Source organism: Ischnura elegans, chromosome 4, assembly GCF_921293095.1.
Source record: "Ischnura elegans chromosome 4, ioIscEleg1.1, whole genome shotgun sequence".
Classification (NCBI taxonomy): Eukaryota; Metazoa; Arthropoda; class Insecta; order Odonata; family Coenagrionidae; genus Ischnura; species Ischnura elegans.
This window is the reverse complement of record NC_060249.1, coordinates 52,397,556-52,421,199: the sequence shown is the minus strand read 5'-3', so window position 1 is coordinate 52,421,199 and position 23,644 is coordinate 52,397,556. Positions and strand designations below refer to the sequence as shown.

The following is a 23,644-nucleotide window of genomic DNA, read 5'->3' as shown; positions in this document are numbered from 1 at the left end:
TATAAGTTGACAAATTCTATGAAAGTCAGTTTGTTCATCTCTATGGGCAGCTCTTGGGCCAAAATTGCTCCTCTAATGCCCTTGCTTTTCCTAAATCCGAATTGGTACTCATCCAAGAATTCTTCTGCTCTTTGTTCTATTCTTCTGTAGATGATTTTTTTCAGTATCTTCGACGCATGTGTCGTAAGGCTTATGATCTTAAAATTTTCTCACTCATCTCCTCTCTTCTTTTTGGGAATAGGAATTTTGATGTTCTTCTCTAAGTCACCGGGTATATCTCCTGCTGTGTATATTTCGCAGATGCATTATATTTGAGTTTAAGTCTTCTTTCCTAAAACTTCAATTCAGAATAGTGCTTTTTAATTCTTAAAATTTTGTTAAGGATTCCAGAAATGATTAAAAATCGCAATCCATCGCAAATTGTATTATCGGAGAAAAATCCTTAAACTTGCATGCGATTCCCTTACATTTAAATTAAATATAAGGCTCGTATGGCCGTCTACATATCGGCGAATGCTTATTTTTTTATCCTTCATGCAGATAGTATTGATTGTAAGTATTGCATTTATTTCAGTTTTCTTCGTCTTTGATCACGTAGTAGGGATTTGACCCTCGAAAACGTGATAGTTACATTCGATGCCAGGTGCTGATCGAAGACACCTCCAGCGCATTTGTAGCTAAACTATTTTCGGGAGTTGCACCGGGGGTGATTGCTTAAAAGGTGGTCATAATAAGTAAATATCATATAATCTGTTTAAAATCTAGATTATAAAAGTTTTCGAGGTCGAAAATGCCAAACATGACATTGAAATATACAGAAAAATATTTTTTTGTCGAAAACGTTGGATTTTGTGCTAAAAAAGATAGTAATTGTTAATTATATCCAGTAAAAAGGGTGGAATATTTTTCAAGATATTAGATTACGAATATGAAACCAATTTTTTAAATTAATTCTTCCTTGAAATACATCGTAATTTTTTTTTGACATTTAAATTAATCATTTGATGTAATTTTTATAAATAACAACATTTTATGCCTATTTTTAATTTTCAACAATTCTAAACAAATTATTTTCCGATATGATAACAAGTATTTTAGCGCACACGTTATACGAATGTAATGGCTTATGGCTTTAAAAAATTATCGGAGCATTATAAGTTAGCCAGAACATTTACGTAAAACATTATTGTATACCAGTCAATCTACGTAGAAAATGAACAGGCCGCGCACACTCACTTAGACAAATGCAAGCAGTTACTACAATCCGGCTCTGATTCGTCCAATGAATTATCTAAGCACACCTGTTTTAAATGAATAAACCCACTTATTTTTTAAAATCTTATATGATGACTTAAAAGTTAACTTGAAAATATTTACATGGCATTTTAAAAAGTAAAGAGGATGACGGATCGTGTAGCAAAGGCACCGATACTCCCTCTACTGAGACCGAAAGGCGATACGCCCTCTACTGATATTACTACTCCAGGGACGAGACTGTGGGAATTCAAAAGATTCATCATGCCTTCAAGGAGTGGGTGCTCCATTAGGCCGTAAAATGTTGACCAAAAATAGCTACAGGCACATGTCTGGACGAACGAAAGTCTTATGTAAGTTGGTTCTAGACACCGTGTCTCCCCTGCGTGGGACCATGTGTGAAATTCTTGGCCTTTCCTTCCCAAAACGTCTTACGTAATTCTTGAACGGCCTCTCCGGAGAAAATTGAATCATTCGTGTGTTGAAAATTCAATGCACGAATAATTTTTTTCAGTCTTCGACGGTGCATTCAGTTAAGACTATAGTGAATACTAATGTATGTTTTATATAGGTATATGCGTCTCGGAGAATAAAAGAAAAAAATAGGTTTTTACTCTGTCTTTGAGGAACATTCCACTCCGGCCTTCAAAACGGAGGTATTCGAGGAGCACGTGTGTAAAACCTTAGAGCGGCCTTCAAAACGGAGGTGCTTTTCGAACACAGCTGCTTTGAAGGCCGCCGCCAATGAAGTGAATCGGTTCCCTAAGGCACCTTAAAATTCTTAAGAAGACGCATCATCTCCGCTCGATTGATATTTTTTTGGCGACCAATTACTCGTTTAAAACTATCCTGTAAAACGTAATTAAATTTTGAGGATATTTTAATGGTAATGAGTACAAAATGTAAACAATGTGAGGTTAGGAAAAGGAGCTCTAAAAATCTGTTCATATAACACCTAGATAGGTGGCTACTTCTGTTCACCGTATTCACTGAAATAATAATCTGATAATTTTGGATTAAATTATTATCTTAATGGTATGATCAAGCACAGTATAATCATACTATTCAAAATTAAAAATGTTTAGCATTTCATTCCATTATGCAAGCATGTCGCCACATAGCTACGATTGGCAGATGGATATGAATACGCACCAATGGCCACCGTTGCCCTTGTCACAATATTTGATTACAATTTTATTTACTTATTAAGAGTATATTAATATTGTGTTAAATATCGGCTTATTTCACCTGGTCTCAGCGTTCCACGAAACGCATGTTTCTGTCTCTTTCAGCTGTCGCGTGAGTGTGTATCTTTCCTTTCATTCTTGTGTCCATGTCCATTTCTTCCGTTGGTGAGTGGTGAGCTGCCCCAGTGCCATCTATTGATTACTACTGTTGGCCAAAGTGAAGAGAGTTTTCTGTGAATAAACCCCCTCCGAAGTCATGGCAAATCTAAGCGTCATGGTAGCGCTATTGATAGAGCAGGTTCCGGGTTCGAGTCCCAGTTAGGCCAGATAATCTGCCTCTGATTTTCTGGCTTTTTCTATCTACCACAGCACCGTTGTCCTCGCCCTTTTTCTATTTTATGTTCCTATCCCTTTCTTTCCTTACCTTTGAATTTATTTTTATGTTTGCGCTTAAGGCGTCGTGTGAATGAATGAAGCACTTAACATATTAATATTTATTAAGAATCTTCGGAATGCAAGAAAACAGATAACCCTTTTTAAAATTATCTTATGTTAAAACGAAAACATTGGGCTGGACAGGATTAAGGTTTTTCCTGGTAAGATGAAACTCTCTCGGGCTTTCAAACGGGTTAGGCCCGGGTCTTCATGCGATCGTATCGACAGCTGACTCCGCTATCGAATCATCGGTATTGAGACAATTCTACCCGATTGGTAACCCGGAAGTGTTTCATTTAAGCCATTGTATGATTTTGTTATTTCCGAGCGAGTCATGTTGATGAACCTGTCTCGAGCTCCGCACCAGACGAAATAGTTTTAACCTACAGCATGATATTGATGTTTACAGGGTATTTAGAGGACTTCCTTTTCAATATATGCCTGCCTGTATTTCGAATAAAAAATTATCGACCTCAAGTTTATATATTTATATTTTATGTACAGATCAATGCTGAAAAATGTCCCATCTGTGTAAATTTCAAATTCCAAAATAATATCTAAGATTTAAATGAGTAATTATTTGCGATAAAAGGCAAAATTTGACCCGTTGAGAGTGTGAGAGTGATGCACCATCTTGAGGAGATTGAGGTAACTATAGAGGTACATGTCATTTTTTAATTCAACAATATCCTCTTCTGATTGTACCCCAGCGAGCGATGGGCGCAGAAAATAGACTTTCCGTAATTCTCTGGTAATCGCCATTGAAAATTCGCTTCTTTATGTTGGTTGGTGACAATTTTCTACATTGTGATTTTGTTTTTTCATCGCAAATATAACCATAAATGCTGAGCAATGGGCTCACTGTGCTTCCTTCTTTGTGCACATTAAGGGGGAGAGAGCGCCGCCACAAAGGCTGTGGAATTTCCCATTGCTAGCGACCGCTACCTAGCAGCTCAGTGTCCGAGCTCAGTCATTTCTCGCAGCGGTCTTTTCGGTCGCTTCACTCCTGAGCACTTATTTCATGGAGCTCACAGATTAACTCAAGGTGGCCAATGATGTGTTGCTGTATGTTTCAAAGGCCACTACATTGGGCCCATTCAACTTTTTTTCCATTCAGGGAGGCTGAGAATATGCTACGTAACGGAAGGCCGGCGTTTATATTTTAAAAAATGATCCAATTTAAGAATTCGTGGTCTCAAAATGTGAAAAAATATTTAAAAAACAGGTTAATGCGACGACGGATAGCTCTATTCTTTGTTTGATAGTTGTTTCAACGTATTTGCATGGTGAAAATCATAGTATTTCCTATCCCTTTTCGATTAAAGTGTACTTTTTAAAAAATGCATTAACAAATGAATCATATTATCCCCGAATTGTCATCATTTCTGAGCCTATGCGGTTTATCGGGGCATGACATAGCCCGCCTTTTGCTGTAAAAATGTCGTAATCATCTTCAGTCAACAATCCTAAGATTGGTTTGATGCTGCTCTCTCCTATCCGCTAGCCTTTTCGTAGAATTTAAACTCTTATGTCTTATGAAACTCATTCGGGGCCGTCCCTTGCCCTTCTTCACATCCACCTACCTTTATTAGATTTATTTTTATCAGGACATCATGTCTCATTATGTGGCCAACTAAGTTGCCCAGTCTTCACCTTAAGGTTTTCATGATTAAATATATTAAGAAGAGTTCGTCGTGAATATCGTGAATATTGATGATGAGGGTAATATGAACATAGCTGATGACAATTATACTCGCGTCTTAGCAATGTGAGTTGACTTATAAAAATGCTCTACCCTCGAATCCATATGAAAGAAGGTGAAGTTTACTAGTAGGTTGCCTTGAATTTCTCATTCGCGAAGGCTATTGGCATTACGTGAGGTCTTCCCCCTCGCACCAAGCATTCTTACCTGCCGATTTATCGATAATTGAGCGTACAGTGACGGCTAGGTAAGTACCGTGACCTCAATGTCATGTTGAAATCCTCTTGTACGTGCTGGTGACTTTATAATAGAATCGTCTACTGCAATGACAACAGCAATCTAGCTCCCTATAGAGCTTGAAAGGCCTCTGCGAAGTGAGTTTATCGACTTATTTCATTCTTAATCGTTTCCATGAGTCGCTTTGAGCTCGCGCTTATCAAATCACTGGCTGAGATTTGTTTGCTATTACTTGTCAAAAAGATTAGGCAGTCATCATATATGTCACTTTGGTATTGGGTACTCTCCTCACTTTCTTTACGTTCATTTGGGTTATCTTTTCTTCGTTTTTAACCACGAAATGGTCTTCTCAATGCAGTTCACCGTGTAGAATAGTTAAATTATTTAATTACTGAAATAAATACTGGGATTAGGAATCTAAGATTAATGTAACACAGCTTACTTGTTGTGTTAAAGATAGTTGTATAAAAAATGTAATACTTTCAATTTAAATGCCAATTGTTACCAAAAACATTATCCCTGGTAGTGAAGTCATTTTATGCTTCCTTTGTATAGCAGACTCAATTTTTCGTCTTCCCCGGGCTAAAGCGGTTCATATAATATTTTCGTAATAAAATTTTATTCTTCCATGCATGCATATTTTTTTTACATGTTATTATATCCATTAAGGGAAGTAAGGGAGCCTGTAAGGCAATAAGCCTGTGTTTAGGCTAACTTCAAATTTCATAAACTGCGGAAATGAATAGGAATGAAATACTCAATACTTAGAGGAAAAAAAACATTTTGTAGGTAATAATATCATAACTGAATTGACCGTAAGATGGAATACAACATGTAATATGCAACACATATGATGCCAAGTATGTTTAATAAAATATACCGACCCTTTACAATAACTTTTCAATGTCATCCAAAGTTATTATCCATTTTTTATCAACCTTTTATATTTACCAACAAAATTGTTTCTTTAATTGTATTTGGTAGCATATTGTACAATTTTGGTCCCATATACAAAATACTCCTTTGGAAAATCGTTGAATTAGGCTTGTGTATAGGGATCGAGAAACCTCTACGAAAATTAAACAACACGTGGCTCCCATATATTTTTGGGTTGTATCCACTCCGCAAAAATAAACATTTTCAACACTTTATAACAATACATATATCTTAACGGGAGTATGTTTAGTTCAAAGAATAAAGGACGGGAATGTTCGTATCGCTGTTTTGGTAATAATAGTCTAAAAAAAATTTTCTGCACGAAGTAGGCTGATTTTAAGGTGTTAAAATATGCTTCGCCCAAACAAGTAAGGCCGTAATCCAACTTGGAGTGTACCAACGTCAGAGGTTCTAGTGTAAAGCACCTTCCACCAGATTTTGGGTGCTGTATCTTTGGAAAATATCCTAATTTAATTTTGCTATGTGGCTATGATGTCAGTCACGGTTCCAATCAAGTTTAATGCCAGAATAACGTCCAAAAACTAATGACACTTCGCGATGTTTTCCTTACAATTAGGTCCACCCTCAAATGCGTGCGCAAGCTAAATATAATGGCTACACAAGATTGTTTGTAGCGTATTTATAAATATCCTTTAAATTAATGGCTACGAGGTAAAAAGCGTTGAATTACTGTAGGAACATAATTATGATCGTAAAACTCAATTCAAACGCATGGGAAAGGGAAGGAGTTATTGTTTTAGGGATCCCTTTTAAACATTACGTTGACCAAAAATTCCTGGAGTATAGGTCATATAATGCAAAAAGTTTTTTGCCAACATTTTGGATTACTTTAAAACCTTCCTCTGGGCTATGAATGAAAAAATTAGAGTACAATGAAAACAGTTTTTTAATCATATTATTGTAAAAAAACTGTTTTGTTACCTTTATTTTATGTATCAATATTGTATATTATTGTATTTTATTGCACTCTCATTTTTTCATTCAAAGCCTTGAGGAAGGTTTTAAAACAAACCGAAACGTTGGCAAAACACTTTTCGCATTATGTGACCTATACTCCAGGAAATTTTGATAATTACTTGAAAGAGGTCAAGACAAGAGAAAAAAGAAAATCATTACGTTGACTTTTACTTCTTAAAAAATAATTGAGATCGTTGTATAGAATTCTTTTCCCAAGTCCTCTCAGCGTACTTATATTCAACTGAAATATCTTGATCTGCTCGGTATGTTTTCATGCCGTGAATATGCAATTAGGAAATACGGAATATATTTCCTTGATGTGATTAATGACTTTGCTCGAGGAACAAGTTCTCCTAGAATGCTGTGGATATTTCGCATCAGTCACTTATTTAAGATAGGAGGTAGTTTTAAATGGGAAAAATCAGACGCTCACACTTTTTGAAGGCGGTCATTTGACAAATAGAGTTGATAGGGGACGGATGTCGAGGATATAGTGAGAGCTATGAATATTAATGTTGGGAAAGGAGTATGAGATTAAACTAAAAGGAGGTGAGAAAATGTGGATTGCGCGGTCATTTTTTGCCTAATTTTGTTGACCAGTTTTTCCCTTGGATTCCTTTATTTAAAAAAATAATTTATCAGGAACAGAGTCCATTTTTGGGAAAAAAATGGAGATAATTGGTTTTGGTTATTAACCATTTATTAATAAATTTTTGTATGGAGAACCTTATTTGGATTGGACTCATTGGGTGGCGGAACAATGGACCCCCAAAGGATTTACTTTTTCTGAAAGTAGGTAGTTTAAAACTGGGAATTTTTGGAAAAAATTTAGAAGACCGTTGTCAAAAATGTAAGCGAAAGGAACCAAGGGAACCACAGTTTAGCGACCCATTCGTGTGCTTGAAGTGGGCTACAGGAACTGCTCATGGTGGAAGTTCTATGAAAAATCGGAAAGTTGCTGTCTATAGTCTACACTCAGATCAGAATCAGTAAAAGTAATCAGAAAATCTGATTGTTTCAATGATTTATATCGGAAAGTAACCCTCATCGTGAGTGAAAACTCTTTTTAAGGATCTTCGAATATTTTACATTTACTTATGCATATACCTATACGGTGGACGGTTCGAGAGCAAGTGTTAAATGGGATAGATGAGAAAAGAACGTTGATGGACAAAATAAATCAAAGGAAGGGTAACTGGCTGGGAAATTTGATGGAGGGATTGGAATTTTGAAAGTAGCTTTGGAGGGAACGGTGGAAGGGGTCAGAAGAAGGGGAAGGAGAAGGCTAAAGTTCATTGAAAACATAAAAATTGGAAGATATGGAGACTTCAAGGAGATGGCCGGAGACAGGAGTGAATGTAGACAGCATTGGCGCGGGGGACCTGCCGACGGGCAGAACACCACAAGATGAAGATGATGACTTAACAATTAAAAATTTAACTCTTCATTGAGGCTTTCGCTTTTCATGGTTGATAAAATAAAATAGAAAATTTTGGGGTCTTACCGCGTAGTCAAAATTATCTCTCGACGTTTCGCGACTACTGCTGGTCGGTTCTTCGAAGGTGATTGTGCTGCTTCCGGTCTGGGCTGAAATCCCATGTCCCGCTTAGTCCCAGTCAGTAACATATTTCCACTCAGGAAGCAGCCAAATTACCCTTGAAGAAGCAGCCAGCAGGGGTCGCGAAGCGTCAGGAGATACCTTTTTTTTAAGTTTTATTTTACCAATTAAAACTTTAACATCTATTTTTCGCTTTCTCGTTCATCAAATACTAAAGGGTGTTATTTCACTTCTTTCGTATTTTCGGATTCTCTTTTATTTTATTTCCAGTATGACAGTAATAATTTTACCTGTTTAAGAGGAAAAATACAGGTTGTGTCGGAGTGCGCTGTAAAGTTTACGAGTATCGACGGTATTAAGGTCAACTGCTGAGCCCGTGAAGTAGTTGCGTCGTTCGACTTTTACTTTCAAATTTAAATTTTAAATTAACTGCTTAAGGCGAATGCTTAACGGGTGATCAAATTTCTCACACCGACGGATGCAATTTTGTATTAGGTGCATACTATTTTAATACAAATGGGAACTTTGTTTCAAGTATTTGATGCATGGATACGCATTACTTTTCTTTACCCAGGTATGACACAACGAAATCCTTTCTCAGTAGAGTTTCTTTTAAATACTGACAGTGGAAGAGGTCATTACTTCTAGATGCAAAATATTACTGACTGAAAGCTACGGGTATTAGTGGTCACACGATGTACTTACTCTAATTCCTAAAAGACAGAATGCACAAGCCCCTGGGAACATTTTACTTCAACCAGATGGGATTCTGACTGTTTTTTTTTGCTTCTGAGTAATGTTTAATGGTATAAAAATGCTTAAAATTTAAACTTTCGATAGGAAGTAAATTGTTCCTCTTACCCTGAATATGCGAAATTCTCATGCCTGTCTGTGGCTTAGTTGGGGCTGAGATTTATCCCCTCTTATCCATGAGAATGAGGCATCCCTATTAGTTAGACTTGATTTCATATTTTAAGCTTGTTCAGTCAAGACCATTAAGGTTCGTTAATTGTAGAGAGGATAATTAAAATAGCGTCACGAATCTACCGACGCAGCTACGATAGGAACCACTGACCCTATCTGATGACTGACGGGCTGATCTGGAGGGGTTTTACTGTTAATCTTTAAAGTAAGTTTCAGGGGGAAATATATTGAGACAACGTCGCGGAAATCAAGAGAGATCTCATTTACTACGGTGGATTGGAAAATGTCCGAAAACTCAGAGAAGTAGATTCTAGAACGGATAGGTTCAAATTATTAATTTTTCCCTTGAGTGGTAAATGAACACAATAGAATTGACCGCCATTAAAATCCGGGCATTTCGTTTAGCAGTATTATCACTCAATATTAACTTCGGAGTAATACTATGCCCCAGTGACGTCATTGAAAAATTAGCAGTGCCGGAACGCTTTTTCCTTAACTTTTTTTAGAAGTGTGTGTTTTTTATTTGCTAGTTATTATTTACGTTTCATTACAATATTTTTTTAATTTTGGTTACGAATGTGGTATATATTAGAATATTTTTAGGCACCAAAATTGATAAAAGTGATATTTGACTGTTATGCGTTTGATAACCAGTGCCGGATCGGCGATCCGACACCATGACACCCCTGCTATGCCCAGAAGCCCAATACAGGTATAGGACCCATGCGAAGCTTTTTTTACGGGCCTTAAATGTGTGATGTATTGACCTCCGGGGTTTTAAAAGACACGTTTCTCTTAAAACGTTTGGCGGACGAATTTTATTCTTTTCTAACGGTGACTATTATAGCAATATTATTTTTGGAGAAAATTTTGGTCAAAATTAACCGTACCTTGAATGTGATTATTTTTCGTGGAAGAATATTTTGCGGTGATCTCAAAGTTTTAAACTGTGCATGCATTTTTAAATTTTTACCACTAATAATTCAAATGTATGTATTCGTTGTAGATTATTTTCTACGGCTAAAATGTGCTTCTTGATTGTTTTTCGGATGAATAGCAAACAGGTTTTTGCGCAAACTTTTTTATGAACCCTCGATTTTTTCGATTAATTGATCTGTTAGTTCAAAAATCGATTTTTGTTGAAAAGTTGAGCCTTTCATTTCGATTAAAAATCGATTACCCGTAAAAATCGATTGCGAGCGACATTTTACCATCACTAGTGCGATGCGTCTCTCAATGTTATTGTGGCGGAATGAATTGTTAATCCTTCGTGTGAGGTAACTCTAGCCACATACAAGGTGCGTCCCCTAAGTAATGAGACCAAATTCATAAAAAATAATGTATTGAATACATTCTTACAAATAATAAAATATTTTCATAATAGCACCCTCTTGCGTCGATGCACTTCTAGAGGCGTCTTTCCATGCTTGGAAGGCCTTTACCGGAATATCCTTTAGAGCCGAGGTAACATGGACCTAGATGCTTTCAATCGTGTCCCAATGTTTTCCGTTCATGGATCCTTTTCACCTAGGAGACATGGAGGCAGGTTAAGACTGTAGGGAGGCTGTTGAACCAATAGGGTGGTTTCCTATTATTTTTTTATTGCCTAAATCGAAAGATTATTACTCCTGGAGTACGTATTTCACGCTTTTAGATTTTTATATGACGATATCTATTTTTCGCGATTAAATGAAAAGTGAAAAATTTCAAGCGCGCGAAAACGCGACGGCTAAGTATGAATGCTGGGAAAACTCCGTATGACGTCGTTCTGTTTCCCGCTGCCGCAAGTGTGGTGACCTTGGGGCGAGGCTTTGAGCGCTGATACGACGCAGGATGTTAGCAGGTAGCTGAGTACCCTGCTAGCTGGTAGCGCTTGGCTTAAATAAGGATTATTATTCCCCTATCAAACGAAGGAAACTTTCCGACTTTAGCCAGTTTTAATAGGTGATTATTAAGAGATGTTTCCCTGAGCTCTGTGCCTCATGCATGCATTGGTAATCTCAGACGATGTAAAACTCCTATCTACTCGTATAGAAACTAGGTCCCTGTGACGTCACGTGGAGCGGAATCGCATGGGCGCCAATCTGGCCTTTTTCAAATGCGGTTAAAATTGACCGTTGCCATTCGTCTAAACTGGGATTTGTAAAAACAAATAATTTGTATATTATGAATACACTAATGGTGGGTAACGAATCGCAATCGATGTCTTTCGTTTTCTTTGATGAAGGAAACTACCCTATTAGAAAGGTGAGTTCACTATGGTCCCGGTAGGTACGAATTCACGGTGGGTAATCCCTCCGACGTCAAAGACGACAATGAGCATGGTTTTGATCCTGGTTGAGTCCGTGGATTTTAGATTGATGATCGTCCACCGCGAGGTCGTCGGTGATCTCCCCTCGGCCCTCCATGAACGACTTTTGCCGTAGGAAAACTTGCGATTTGGGCAAACAATCCCTCCCAAAGCAGGCTGCATTTTCCGGGTTTCACCGCGTCGTGGTTGCGTTGGGGACAACAGTTTCTCCAGCATTCCAGCAGGCGTCTTCAGGTCGACATTCCAGCAGGCGTCTTCGACCTAAGACGGCTGCTGGAATGCAGGAGAAACTGTTGTCCCCAACGCAACCACGACGCGGTGAAACCCGGAAAATGCAGCCTACATTACCAACGCACCGCGGAAGCCTTCGCACCAACTTGAATCCCTCCCAAAGACCTAGTGAATTAATTGAAAAATTTCGGAGGCGGATTTCCCGAGTTTAACTAAAAATTTGATAACGTAGGGTTGCTCTACAGAACGACTTTTCGAACGACTCTTCGTTACGTGTACATGAAACCAAAACGGGGTTCACGAGAACGTAGGTCTGACTCTCAGGCAGCTTGAAGCCGAATTAGACCAGTCACGTTTTGAATCTAACATCCCCCTCCACCTAGCCCGGCAGGTTAGAACACCCTGCGGCGAACCGTTGCGTCAGGAAAATGTTGGTCGCATGACTTATGGAACGTACTATGTAAGTGAACGTGACATCTTGATAGAACCTTCATCTAGCTTTGTGCATTTTGGGTGATTATACTCCTTCTCCACCAAGTATCCGCAGTGGCTTTCAGGGTATCATGGAGATTAGGATGTGGACCCAAACCGTTCTTCGGATTGAAGAAATGAAGTGAGTGAGTTTCATTACCGATGCTGGGAGTGTCTGTCGTCTGGAGAGGAATTCTTGGCACTGCTCTTCATTATTGAGGAGTATTTGGACGACGTGCCGCGCACGATGAAAGAAACGATGACCCGAATAGTTATCGACGTAGCAGTTATTTCGGGATATGTGGAGGAAAACCTATCTAATGGTTAATCAATCTACCATGGTTCTAATGAGAAAGGAATGACATTATATTAGGTGCGCAACTAAGTTCCCGCTGTTTTTTTGGATGAAAGTACTACTTAATCGTGAAAAAATGCTTATAAATGAATCATTCAAAGTATTGTCCTTCGCTGGCTACAACTTTTCCCCATCATTGCGGCAGAGGCCAATACCGTAACGACAAAAGTGTTCATTTTTTGGGGCTACCCAAGAATCATGCCATTTTTTGGTGTCTTCAGGATTCTGCAACTGCAGATCAGCCAGACCATGTGCCATATAACAGAACAAGTGATAATCGTACGGCGTAATATCTGGGGAATACAGCGGGGGGGGGGGGGGGTTAGGACTTCCCATTTGAGCGCTTTCAGGTAGGTTTTAACGGGTTTTGCAACGCGGAGTCGAGCGTTGTCTTGCTGTAGAATCACTAAGAATCATAAGAAATCCAAGTTCCTTCCTTTTGCAGAAATTCCAACGCATCCAATCGTTTGGAAATGGTTTGGTGGGTAACTCATAATGTATAAGCTGGTTCTTCTTGAGTTTGGTACTGATCTTCATCAAGGAATGCCTCCAATTCAGCGCCTTCGAAAGTTTTTGGTGTTCCTTCACGTCAACATTGGAATGACCGTCATTGAAGTGACGGAAGCAATCACGGCACGTTGTTTCACTTAGAGCAGCATCTCCGTAAACTTTGTGGAGCTCTCGATGCACATCAGATGCTGTTTTCTTCGAATGAAAGAAGAAAATAAACGCTCTCCGAAAATGACTGCTATCTGGCAAAAACTCTGAAATTTTCACGCAACAGTAAGGATATGACGCCAATAAAAACTCGCCATTGTTGTCGAGCGGTTTCTTTACCAAATGTTTACCAAACCTTGATTCGTGAAGTTTCTGATACCTCAAAATCGACCAGTAATCACTACTAGAGCCATCTGTTAACAAACAGCGGGAGCTTAGTTGCGCACCTAATATTTTCTTGAAAATTCCAAAATATTCTCATTTAGTTGTTTCTAAATCGACGAGAATCGAAAAATAAAATTTAAAGAAATATTTTCAAAAACATGCTTTTTCCAAGGGCAGCATTAAATGCACAGAAAAATAAGCTTTTCATTTCTCGGAGAATAAAGCAAGGGGGCTGACTAAGTTTATTAGAAATGAGTGTAGAAGTGTCTGATAAGTGAGTAGTGATTGGCACATAATATAAATATATAAACCTATTCAGTACACAAACCGTATTCTCCGAGTCATGAAAAGCTTATTTTAGATTTAAGCGCATTTTAACCTATTCTTGGAAAAAACTCGTTTTCTTAATCTTTTCATGAATTTTATTTTCTTCTTTTTAGTAGTGAATCATCTTATCGATTAAATCAGAGCTGTGAAAGAAATTTCTGCCAAATCGTTATAACTTTCGCCATCTGTTCAGAAAGTTGACATCTATTTTTCCGTGTGGAAATTTAGTTAATTAATTGGAGCACAATGGAAAAAATTTCAAATGTCTCGTTATTGAATATTTTATTGCTATCAGAGGCTTTCAAGTGTGCAAAGTTTTAAATCCATCCGACAATAGGTAGTGGATTTAATATCAATTGCAAGATTCCGTCGATGAAACACAAACATACGAAGCATGTAAAAAAAAACGTGATAAAAGGTCTTCCCATGCCATATTTTCTGCAAATTGTGTTTAAAATCAAATATTTTACTTTGGATCTTTGACGCTGATGGTCAAATTAGAAATGTTTATTACAAATAGAATATGAATTTTGTAGTGGAAAGAACTGGTAAGTAGTTCGCCATAGCGATAGAGTGATGATAAAGGCGAAGCATAGGCAAGCATTTTTTAAACTACTTTTTGTCTAATTAGTTAATTAAATTGAAATCAAATCACGCTAAGTACATGTGGATGACGCTGCAGTCATCTTGTACGGCTTGTAAGAGCATTAGTTTATAAATATGAGCTTAGGAATTTCTGCAGTCTGTCTTGCATTATTTTACTTTTTAATGCCAATGGATTCCATCTAGGAAAGCAAAAATTTATTTTTTCATTTGGAAATTTAGTTAATTAATTAGAGCACTGTGGAATAAAATTTTAAAGCTGTCATTATTGAATTTGCATTGTCATCAGAAACGAGCAAGGGTGAAAAATTTCTAGGCGATCCGACAATATATGGTGGGTTTAATTTAGATGGTGGGTATAATTCTTTTCGCCCCTACCGAAAGCGAGAATTTGTTTTGAACTTATCAGTCTCGGTGGAACCTCATTAAAACAAAAACGGCTGCTTGTTCTATTATAGTGAGATGGTGAATGGTTCTCCAGCAATGTGAGTATACTCTCTTAGTAAATGTTGGTGTATATGTGTGTGCAATTTCAATGTTTATTTCTCTGAGACACCATGTACATTGTTGGTTGTTGATTTTTAAATATCAGAGTTAGTTTGTGAATCTTAAAAGGAAAAACTCATGTTCTTTTAAGATTGAAGTTATTTATTACATTCCACCCAGCCTGAAAACCAGTGTAAGACAACAGTTAACATACACAGAAGAACTCAAGGTGGCTGCGTAGTTTCCAAAAGCTTAGCTTGGCATTGAAACCGCCATCTTTACCAGAAATTAACTTTAGATGTCGCTCTTAGGAGATTACCTGCAAACACAAAAGCTTGTTCAAACAAAGCTAAAATTAGATAATGCAACAAACATCCCGAGAGTCATCGCTAAATTTAATTAGTGACTGCTGATAATAAGTATAATAAACGCCCAGAGTACTAGCATTGAAGAGAAAGGACTTCCCAAGTCATATTTTCTGCAAATTGCATTAAAAATCAAAAGTTAAATGCTAGTCCGTTTGAAGCTGCTGGTCAAAGCGTAAGAGAAACGTTCGTCAGCGATCGCTATCTCGATTTAGCAACAAAATTTGTGACCTTCGCTACGATTTTGTAATTACCTTCTAACATATAGATAATGTGTTAAGTTAATTAAATAAATCCAAACGATGACAGAACCAGAACTTGCGTCGTGGTCTTATTGTGTTCGTCTTTTTTTCTTTTCAGGGGTCACGCCAGACTTAATCTTCGCAGTCAATAAATCGTTCTCGGGGAATCAGCTCTGTCAATCCACATCGTCTGCTATCACTCTCTCGAGGGTTTCCTGAAATCCTCGGCTCTGTTCGTCCGTCCGCCCTTCACACCCCGTCCAGAGCTGCATGGGAATCGGTGGCCCCTGAGCCCGCAGTCCGTTGGTATCGGCACGCGGCAGGTCAGTCAGTCTTCGCTTGGCCTCCGACCGAGACGGCGCCCGCTGACCAGCCGCGATGTCCGCCTCCCAGGAGATCGTGTTCTTCGTCAACGGCGAGAAGGTAAGCAGCCGGCCCGATGGTCCATCTCGTTTACTTCAGCCATGTTCGCGTTACGGTGGCTGCTTTCCTGAGCGTCCCTGTACCGTGACCCAGTGGTGCGACTTAATTCTCATCGGATCGGTTTATTGGGCCGGGAGGCTGGAAACTCGCATATTACTACGCGTGAAGTGATGGAAAAATCTTTGGAATTTAAATATCGTAAATTAAGTTGATTAAAATCGAAAATTGAGTAGATGTTGTTCTGCACGCTTGACAAATAAATAACAAGTGAGTAAGTCTAATCTGCCAGAACTGATGTTCTTATTTATTCTTCTTAAATAACAGTGGTCACCACATTATACACAACAGTTTTCTGCACAATAGACCGACTAATTAAATGTCCGTAGTCTCAAATGAAACAATAATACCGAACACAAAATTAATGTTTTCTTTTTTATAAAACTCTCAACATAACTACATAAATAATTTTTGGTTGCTAAGCACCACAAAAGTCCACTGAAAACCATATTCCTTTTTCATTTAATATCACTATTACATGTATGCAAGAAGCAACCTTAACAGATACGTTGCTTAATAGACGAAAAAAATGTGTTCGAAAATTGAGTTTTAAATGCCAAAGATTGAAGAAATCAAGATCGAGCCTATATCTTCGAGTTTCTATACTAACTCGATTTTTTTAACTTCGATCTTGACTATTTCGTTTGATCTCAGCAATGTCACTATCTGCCTATGATAACGTTGTCCGTCCCACGTGAAAGATTTTTCTCTAAGGTAGGCAAAATAGGAAATCACGCCTTCTATCATAAAGAAAACATAGTGATCAGTTGATCTTTCTTAAAACTTTGATCGCAGTCAAATAGTTCCAAATGGTGATCAAAGGGCTCATTTGGTGTTTATTCAAGGTGAGCGTGAATTTGTGAATTTTTACTGCATGATGCAAAAAAGAATGTACTTATTCTGAGTAGATTTATAGGGATTTATCGCTAAAAGTCAAATGATTATTTTGAGTGATTTTAGAATGCATAATAAGCATGTTTTTGAATTCACTGTGTTTTTTAAAGAACCATCGATGTTTTTGATTAATCGATCTTTCAGTTCAAATTTCGATTTTAGCTGAAAAGTAGAGCTTTTCATTTCAAATAAAAAATCAGTTACTCGAAAAATCAATTTTGAACGGCATTTTTTCGTCACTACACGTATGGTAGAAGGATACGGGGTGGCAACAAAAGTCACTCACACAGTGATTCAACGGGAAGGATTGATGCAGTTGGTGAGGGTAGAGCTCACCCCATACAGCTAGAACGGAATTAGCTAGAAAAATAATGCATCGTCCACACAATTCGTGTCATTTATTGCCATTTTATCCCAAATGGATATAATTTTTGAAGGCAAAATTATTCTAATAAAATATGCGCCAAGTAGTTGTTTTGAAATTGTTGGTGATCTTCCGTTGTCGAATGTATTTGTTGGGGTATTTTTATTTTTGCTGCACTAAAGTTTAATTGATCTGAACGTGATCATATTTTCAAATCATATGCGGGTGAATATTCCATATGATATGTAAGTATTATATAACAACATGAAAATTATCGAAAGAAACCGTATACTCAGGAAAGCTCGAGGAATTTCTATTTCTTAAATGTACCAGGAAATAAAGGGCACTCCTACCTTTAATGTGCGATATTCTAATGCCTGTTAGTTAGTGAGGGAAGCTATACCTTCACCCAACCGTACCAACCTTCGGCTAACAATAACTGTGTGATTTATGTGGCTACCTGGGTAGGTTGCCCCTACCCAGGGAATGGTTGTGAGTGATAGTACATTGTTGTATCATGTTATATCCTCCATGTAAAAGGCCTTAATAGCTGTTTGCGGGGTGATGAAAATAAACAAAAATTATTAAATAATTATAACACACTTCTTCGTGAAACTCGGATCACTTTGTCCATCAGTGATACGAGTGGCTACTTTTGTAAACCCATTTAAATGCGCGGTGGATGACAGCACACTTAGAGGTAGAATTGAGGATCCTCTTTTGTAATATTCGTGGATCGGGAGTTCAATTCTTTTCCCTGGGGCACTTCTTGCTTGGGGGATTTTTTATACCCTATAAGGTTCACCCGCATGTGGACCTGGGACATTTCTACCGGTAGTCTAGCGCTCTGCATAGTAGACCTCTGCGTTGTAATTGCGTTAAAATGGCGCATTATTATTATAAGCCGTTGTGATTACGACGGCGCATGGCATCTACATCTACATGTTACCCCGCAAGTCGCCTAAAATAGCGTGTGGCAGGGAGTGCTAGGGCACTAGCCGTATACTAATAAAAAAACAAAAGCTCAAACAAAATTACGAGTGGGATTTATTAAAATCCTTCATGATTCGGTGAAAAAAAGAATTCCCAAATCTATATGTTCGGCAAAATATCTCATCGATCGGCATCATGATCGACACATGTGAAGAAATGGTGTTGTCAATAATTATCCAGAAGCATACCTAAACGAAAGGCTTAATAATTTTTACCTCGTGGCCGATCCTCGGCGGAGATGTAGCATTGCCATAGTCAATTTCTATGGCACTGTTTCCTTATAAAAATAGATGTTCATCCTAGTACTGCGTTATTTATCTACATATAATGAATGAGATAGCTGTGAAAATGAAACTTCTGATGTGCATCTAACCAATTTTGTTTGAATGCACTACACGAAGTAGTAGTTTAGTGGGTAGAGATCTTTGATGCTGACCGAAGGGTCCCGTGTTGAACCCCCTTGGGGTACCCCAAAGGGTAAGGTTTCACAGGGAAGAGAACCAGTTCCCCCTAACCTGAATGGTGAGCTTCACACGTCCATAGGTTAGACCTGGTTAGATATACACTCACCCAGTGGCGTAAATATGAGGGGATAGATACCCCCAAAGCCTCAGGTAATAAAAAAATTATTTAAAACTATTGTGTAGTTTTGATGTACACGTATAATAACTGCGTCTGCTTTAAGTTAAAGATAATTTATTAATATCATGGCAGTAAGTCATTTGATTCGTTGAGCTGAGTCATTCTTCAAAAGTTGCCTGGGGGAGAGGGGGTTCCCCTCCCAGGACCAGTGGCGTAGCCAGGAATTTCGTTTGGGGTGGGGTCCAAAACCAGGGGTGCAAAATTTAAAAAAATAGGGTATTAAGTAATGGGTTTTAAACTGATTTTAACTCTTTTCATAATCGAAAAAACTTCATTTGTTAAAAAAATTGTACATTCTTGATTTTTCAATATTTTGTTTTCTTTTATGAAGGAAAATAATTGTGCTTTTATATTTCGGGGGGGTCCGGACCTCCCCCTCTGGCTACGCCACTGCCCAGGACCCCTGCCAAAGCATATTCCTAGTTACGCCACTGCCATCACATATTCTAAAATAGCCCATGGCGTGAATGACTGAGTGAGGATTATAACTGTTGTAATTAAAGCACCCTGATCAAAAATTTGGGATTACGCTTGATAGTGCGGGATGTGACATTTAGAATGGGCCGCGGACTAGCGAGGATTTTGTTTTTTTTTCTGAGAGGGAAAGCTCTCAGGGCGATTGTCATGCAGTGCCCTCGGGAGATGATATTTCAAGATCTTGAATTGATTCATCCCCTGTGGAATGTTTGTGATTTTAATGTGATTGTGACTGAAATTTAACCTGGATTTCAGAGACATTGTCAATGTGACGTGCTACCTAAAGTGATCGCCAAGGTATATCGTGGATTCAAAAATGGTAAGTATAAACTGATGATTGTTCACTTTTTCTATACGGAACAAATGCAGGCTTAGAGGGGCGTTGTTTTTTTTCTTGAAGCTGGGAAATAGTATTCTTATATATGACAAGGAAACATTTCGAAGGGAAGAATTCTATTCGTCCTCAATGTTAAATTCTTTGATTCATCAGTCCATTTTTCATAGGAATCACTGAAAACCAAGTCCATAGTAACCCTACTAGGTACAAAAAATATGAGTGTAACACATCTCCTCCTTCATGCATGAAAAAATAATTTGAATATACCTTCACAGATTTCCTGCCAGCTTACATATGTGATCATACACTTAAAGAGGCCTTACATGCCTCAAAAACGTCACATTCTTTCTGTATCAGAAGCCACCATTCACCTCAAATAGAACGTTTCGATAGCAAACCCATGGCAACCAAGTCCATGGAAACATATCGCAGTATAGCAATCAGTATCAGATAAATACATTTCGCAGTTAATTAACCCTCCGAAAGTTTTGGGAAATACGATTTTAAACATGCCCCTTTAATTATACCCAACCGAAATATACCCTCTTTCCAGACCTCCCAAGTTCTTTTTTTTATTTGGCCCTACTAACTACGGTTATCGTTAAAAGTAGTCACTGCGGTCCGGATTTAAACCATATTTTTTTCGTATGTGAAGTATCATATCTATTACACTCGAATTACGTTGGTTAGCCCAAACCACGGTAGAGTTTTTTTTTATATTGGCCACCCGTTTAGTGTCAGTTGCGGTAATATGACAACGTTGTCCTAATATGTGAACTTGCATTCGTAAGCGATACCCTCCTGATGAAAATTTGGTTTCTAAAGAAAACCTTGTTCTTTCGTTCTATACAGAAGTACGATATTTTCATACATTCCAGCCAGTATTCTCGAAATGAAAAATTCCAGTTGCTGTTGAAGTCATCAGACTATGTTGTCGTATTATGTGAGTTTGCGTTCGTAAATGTTACCCTCCCGAGGAAAATTTTGTTACTCAAGAAACTCTTGTTCTTCCGTTTTCAAGCTAAGAAGATATTTACATTTATTCCAGCCAGCTTTCTCGAAAGGAAAAAATGTATTCGTAACGCAGCATTTTTTTATGCATCACCTGGAAAGCTGGTTTGGCTACCCGTCATTTCCTGACCGACATAAAACGTGAGTAGTTGATTGTAATACGTCGAAAGGGGCGTCAACGCTGTTAAAACTCCTCCAAGTTCTTTTATTTATCATCTTTTCTTTCGCCTCGGGCGCATCACGTCGAGGTCAAGGTCACATTCGAGCGGAATGGGAATTGAGGGGAGTTATTATCCTGTCTTCCGTCAATCTGAGGAAATTGCCTTGCCCAAGTCCATTCTACTTAACCGGGTCAATGGACTTCGGTTTGAAGAGAATTCTGACATCATTCGTCGCTTTTAAGGCCTCGTCGCTCCCGCTCGTCTGGTCTGATCTCAAATAAATATGAACAGGAGCTCTTTTAAGTGGATGCTCTGTGCCAATCCGTGGCAAATACTTTTTATTTATTTCATTTTAAAGAAAATGGTACACATGCAGAAAGAATGCCTGAATTTAAGTTCACTTATAACAATAAATTGAAACAAAGAAGCTGACTACAATTATTAGGGGGATCGGGTTGGTGTGGTGGCTAGAGCACAGTTAGAGTGTTGGCTTCCCACCTGGCGGGCACGGGTTCAAATCCCAGAAGTGGTAAAGAATTTTCAAAAATTGCTTGATCCCTGCTTGAGTGGTGTGTGGAGGACTTTTCAAGCGCAACACTCCGTGCGTCGGGTGGGGTGTAAAGCCGTGGTCTCCTTGGCGCCTTTCGTTGAGAGAGGGGCCTAATGCCGACGCCGGGTTTCTCTCCATCCTTCTCTCCATACCATTCCCTCATGGCGCATATGACCTCAGCTTTCGGCCGCGTCCTCCAAATACCATACCTGCACTATAATTACCATAGATTTATTAAAGCATTATTGAACTGTATGCTCTAAGACAATTACAAATCAAACAGTAACAAAACAATAACGAAACAAACGAAGGAAAACAGACGCAAAAACAAAATTAGTAGTGAGGCCTTGGTATTTAGCACGTAATATAGCCATTTTCATTAAATTGAGATGAGTTCAAGTCAGTAAAATATTTAATTGATAACGAATAGGGATCAATTTCAGCTGGGAGAGAATTTATTAGGACGGAAAGTGGGTAGAATAGTGAACGCTTAATTAATGATAGCCTGGGTCTTGAACATACTTGTTCATGGCATGTGGAGTAGGGAGTTCGAACGGTTATGACAGGAAGGCACTCTAATGTTGATGAAGGAAACAATATCAGGACTATAAAAAGTGGGCTTAAGGATATTTTACATGAAGTTTTGTGTGGTTGAAGTCGGAGGCGGGGGAGACTGGGACGTGATATAGAGGATAAAAATGCATTTGCAGGTGCCTCAGGGAGATTTGGGTTACAATAACACTTAAACTACCATTAAATATCACAATTGGAAATGGATATAATATAAGGAACTTATATTTTTTTCAAATGCTTATTCTTCGCTTTCTTTGTGACTGTTATATTGAATTGATTGAACACATGCAGATGAAATAAACAACATGAAAACAAACGCCGCCGTCGTATTCAGTCAATCACGTGGTCTTGGATGTGTCGTTTTAATCTTGGTCGAATTAGCAGAAGCCGATTATCACTTTAGTGTGCTTATTATACGGGTATATTTTTCTCGCGATCAAATATGGATAGGTTGAGGATGTGCATTGTGCAGGGTTAGGGTGGCCCCTATTCTAGAAATTCTGCGATTTATTCGTGCGTGAGAAAGTCGTAGAATTTCAAGGATAATGGCAATAAAATTTGGGATAACAAAAAGCTCTTTGTGGAAAACAAATGGTGATTTTTTCCCCTTAATCATTGGTATTACTTCCATATTTGAGTGACCCATCTCTAATATGCCACTCAAAAGGTACTCTATTTATGTGAAAATTTAAAACGATGCAAAAATTTCCTTATCCTTTATTTAATCAATTTGGTAACGCATAAGTCTGATAATATTCTCATCCATCCCTTGTAATTATTCCTATTGTGTGTTTTATGAAGGTTTGGCTCAGGAATGAAGTTTAACCTTTCTATCAAGGATAAGTATTTGTAGCTTTGGATAATTAATTTACAATAATCACGTCTGATAATATTCTTATCAATCATTAGTATTTATTACTATTGTGTTGCTATTAATTTCACTGCATTTTAAATGGAGCAGTGTTTTGATTGCGGATTAGAAGAAATTTATGCGTTGTTGCGTATAGTTTGCGCCGGCTTTATCAATACCGAGATTTTTATTGAAAGGAATTTTTCATGCAGCGAACTCCTGTTTTTCCCAAAGGTCGGTAGTTTCCTCTGGACCGTGGTTTCTTGCGCATGAACTTGCTGTCTTTTTCAATTTTAGCGTCGAATTCAAACGAAATGCAACGAATTGAGTGACTTATTATTACTTACAGTACATTTTTTGCGGTCCTCGCGAAGGCTTACGCCACGAATATTACAACATAGATTTCTCTTGCTTTACTGCGCACTTAAATGGAAATAAAAAAAAGTGTCCATTCGCTTCGCTGATAGCGGAGCGATCCGAAGGATTTATTGCTGATATTAATGGGGAAAGTATGATGAAAGTATTCGGATTATTGACTTATGATGATGGAGACAAAAATAATATTATTGTAACAGAATTTTTCTATAAATCAGAGTTTCAATTACAGATTGGAAGAAATAAACACGTGTTACGTATTAGTCGTGAGCTGCTAACCGAAATTCATACTTGCGATGGAGTTTTAAATCGAATTCATGAATTTTCATTGATATTACTTGTAACCAAAATAGGTAGCTGCAAATATTTAGAATGAATAGGTCGTTTTGCACAAACCGCTGCTCTGTGGAAGTTTTTGAAAACCTATTTTAGAAACACACTTTTTTTCCAGGT

At 38.0% G+C, this 23,644-nt stretch overlaps 1 protein-coding gene across 1 annotated transcript in view; it reads left to right on the top strand.

Annotated features, from left to right (window-relative positions):
• The window catches only part of LOC124157469 (xanthine dehydrogenase-like), an 80,809-nt gene that overhangs the window by 12,013 nt on the left and 45,152 nt on the right, over positions 1-23,644 (top strand). The window contains exon 2 of the mRNA XM_046532204.1: positions 15,603-15,907. Within this exon, the coding sequence (XP_046388160.1) occupies positions 15,863-15,907 (45 nt within the window). The 5' untranslated portion in view covers positions 15,603-15,862. The remainder of the gene's footprint in view (positions 1-15,602; positions 15,908-23,644) is intronic.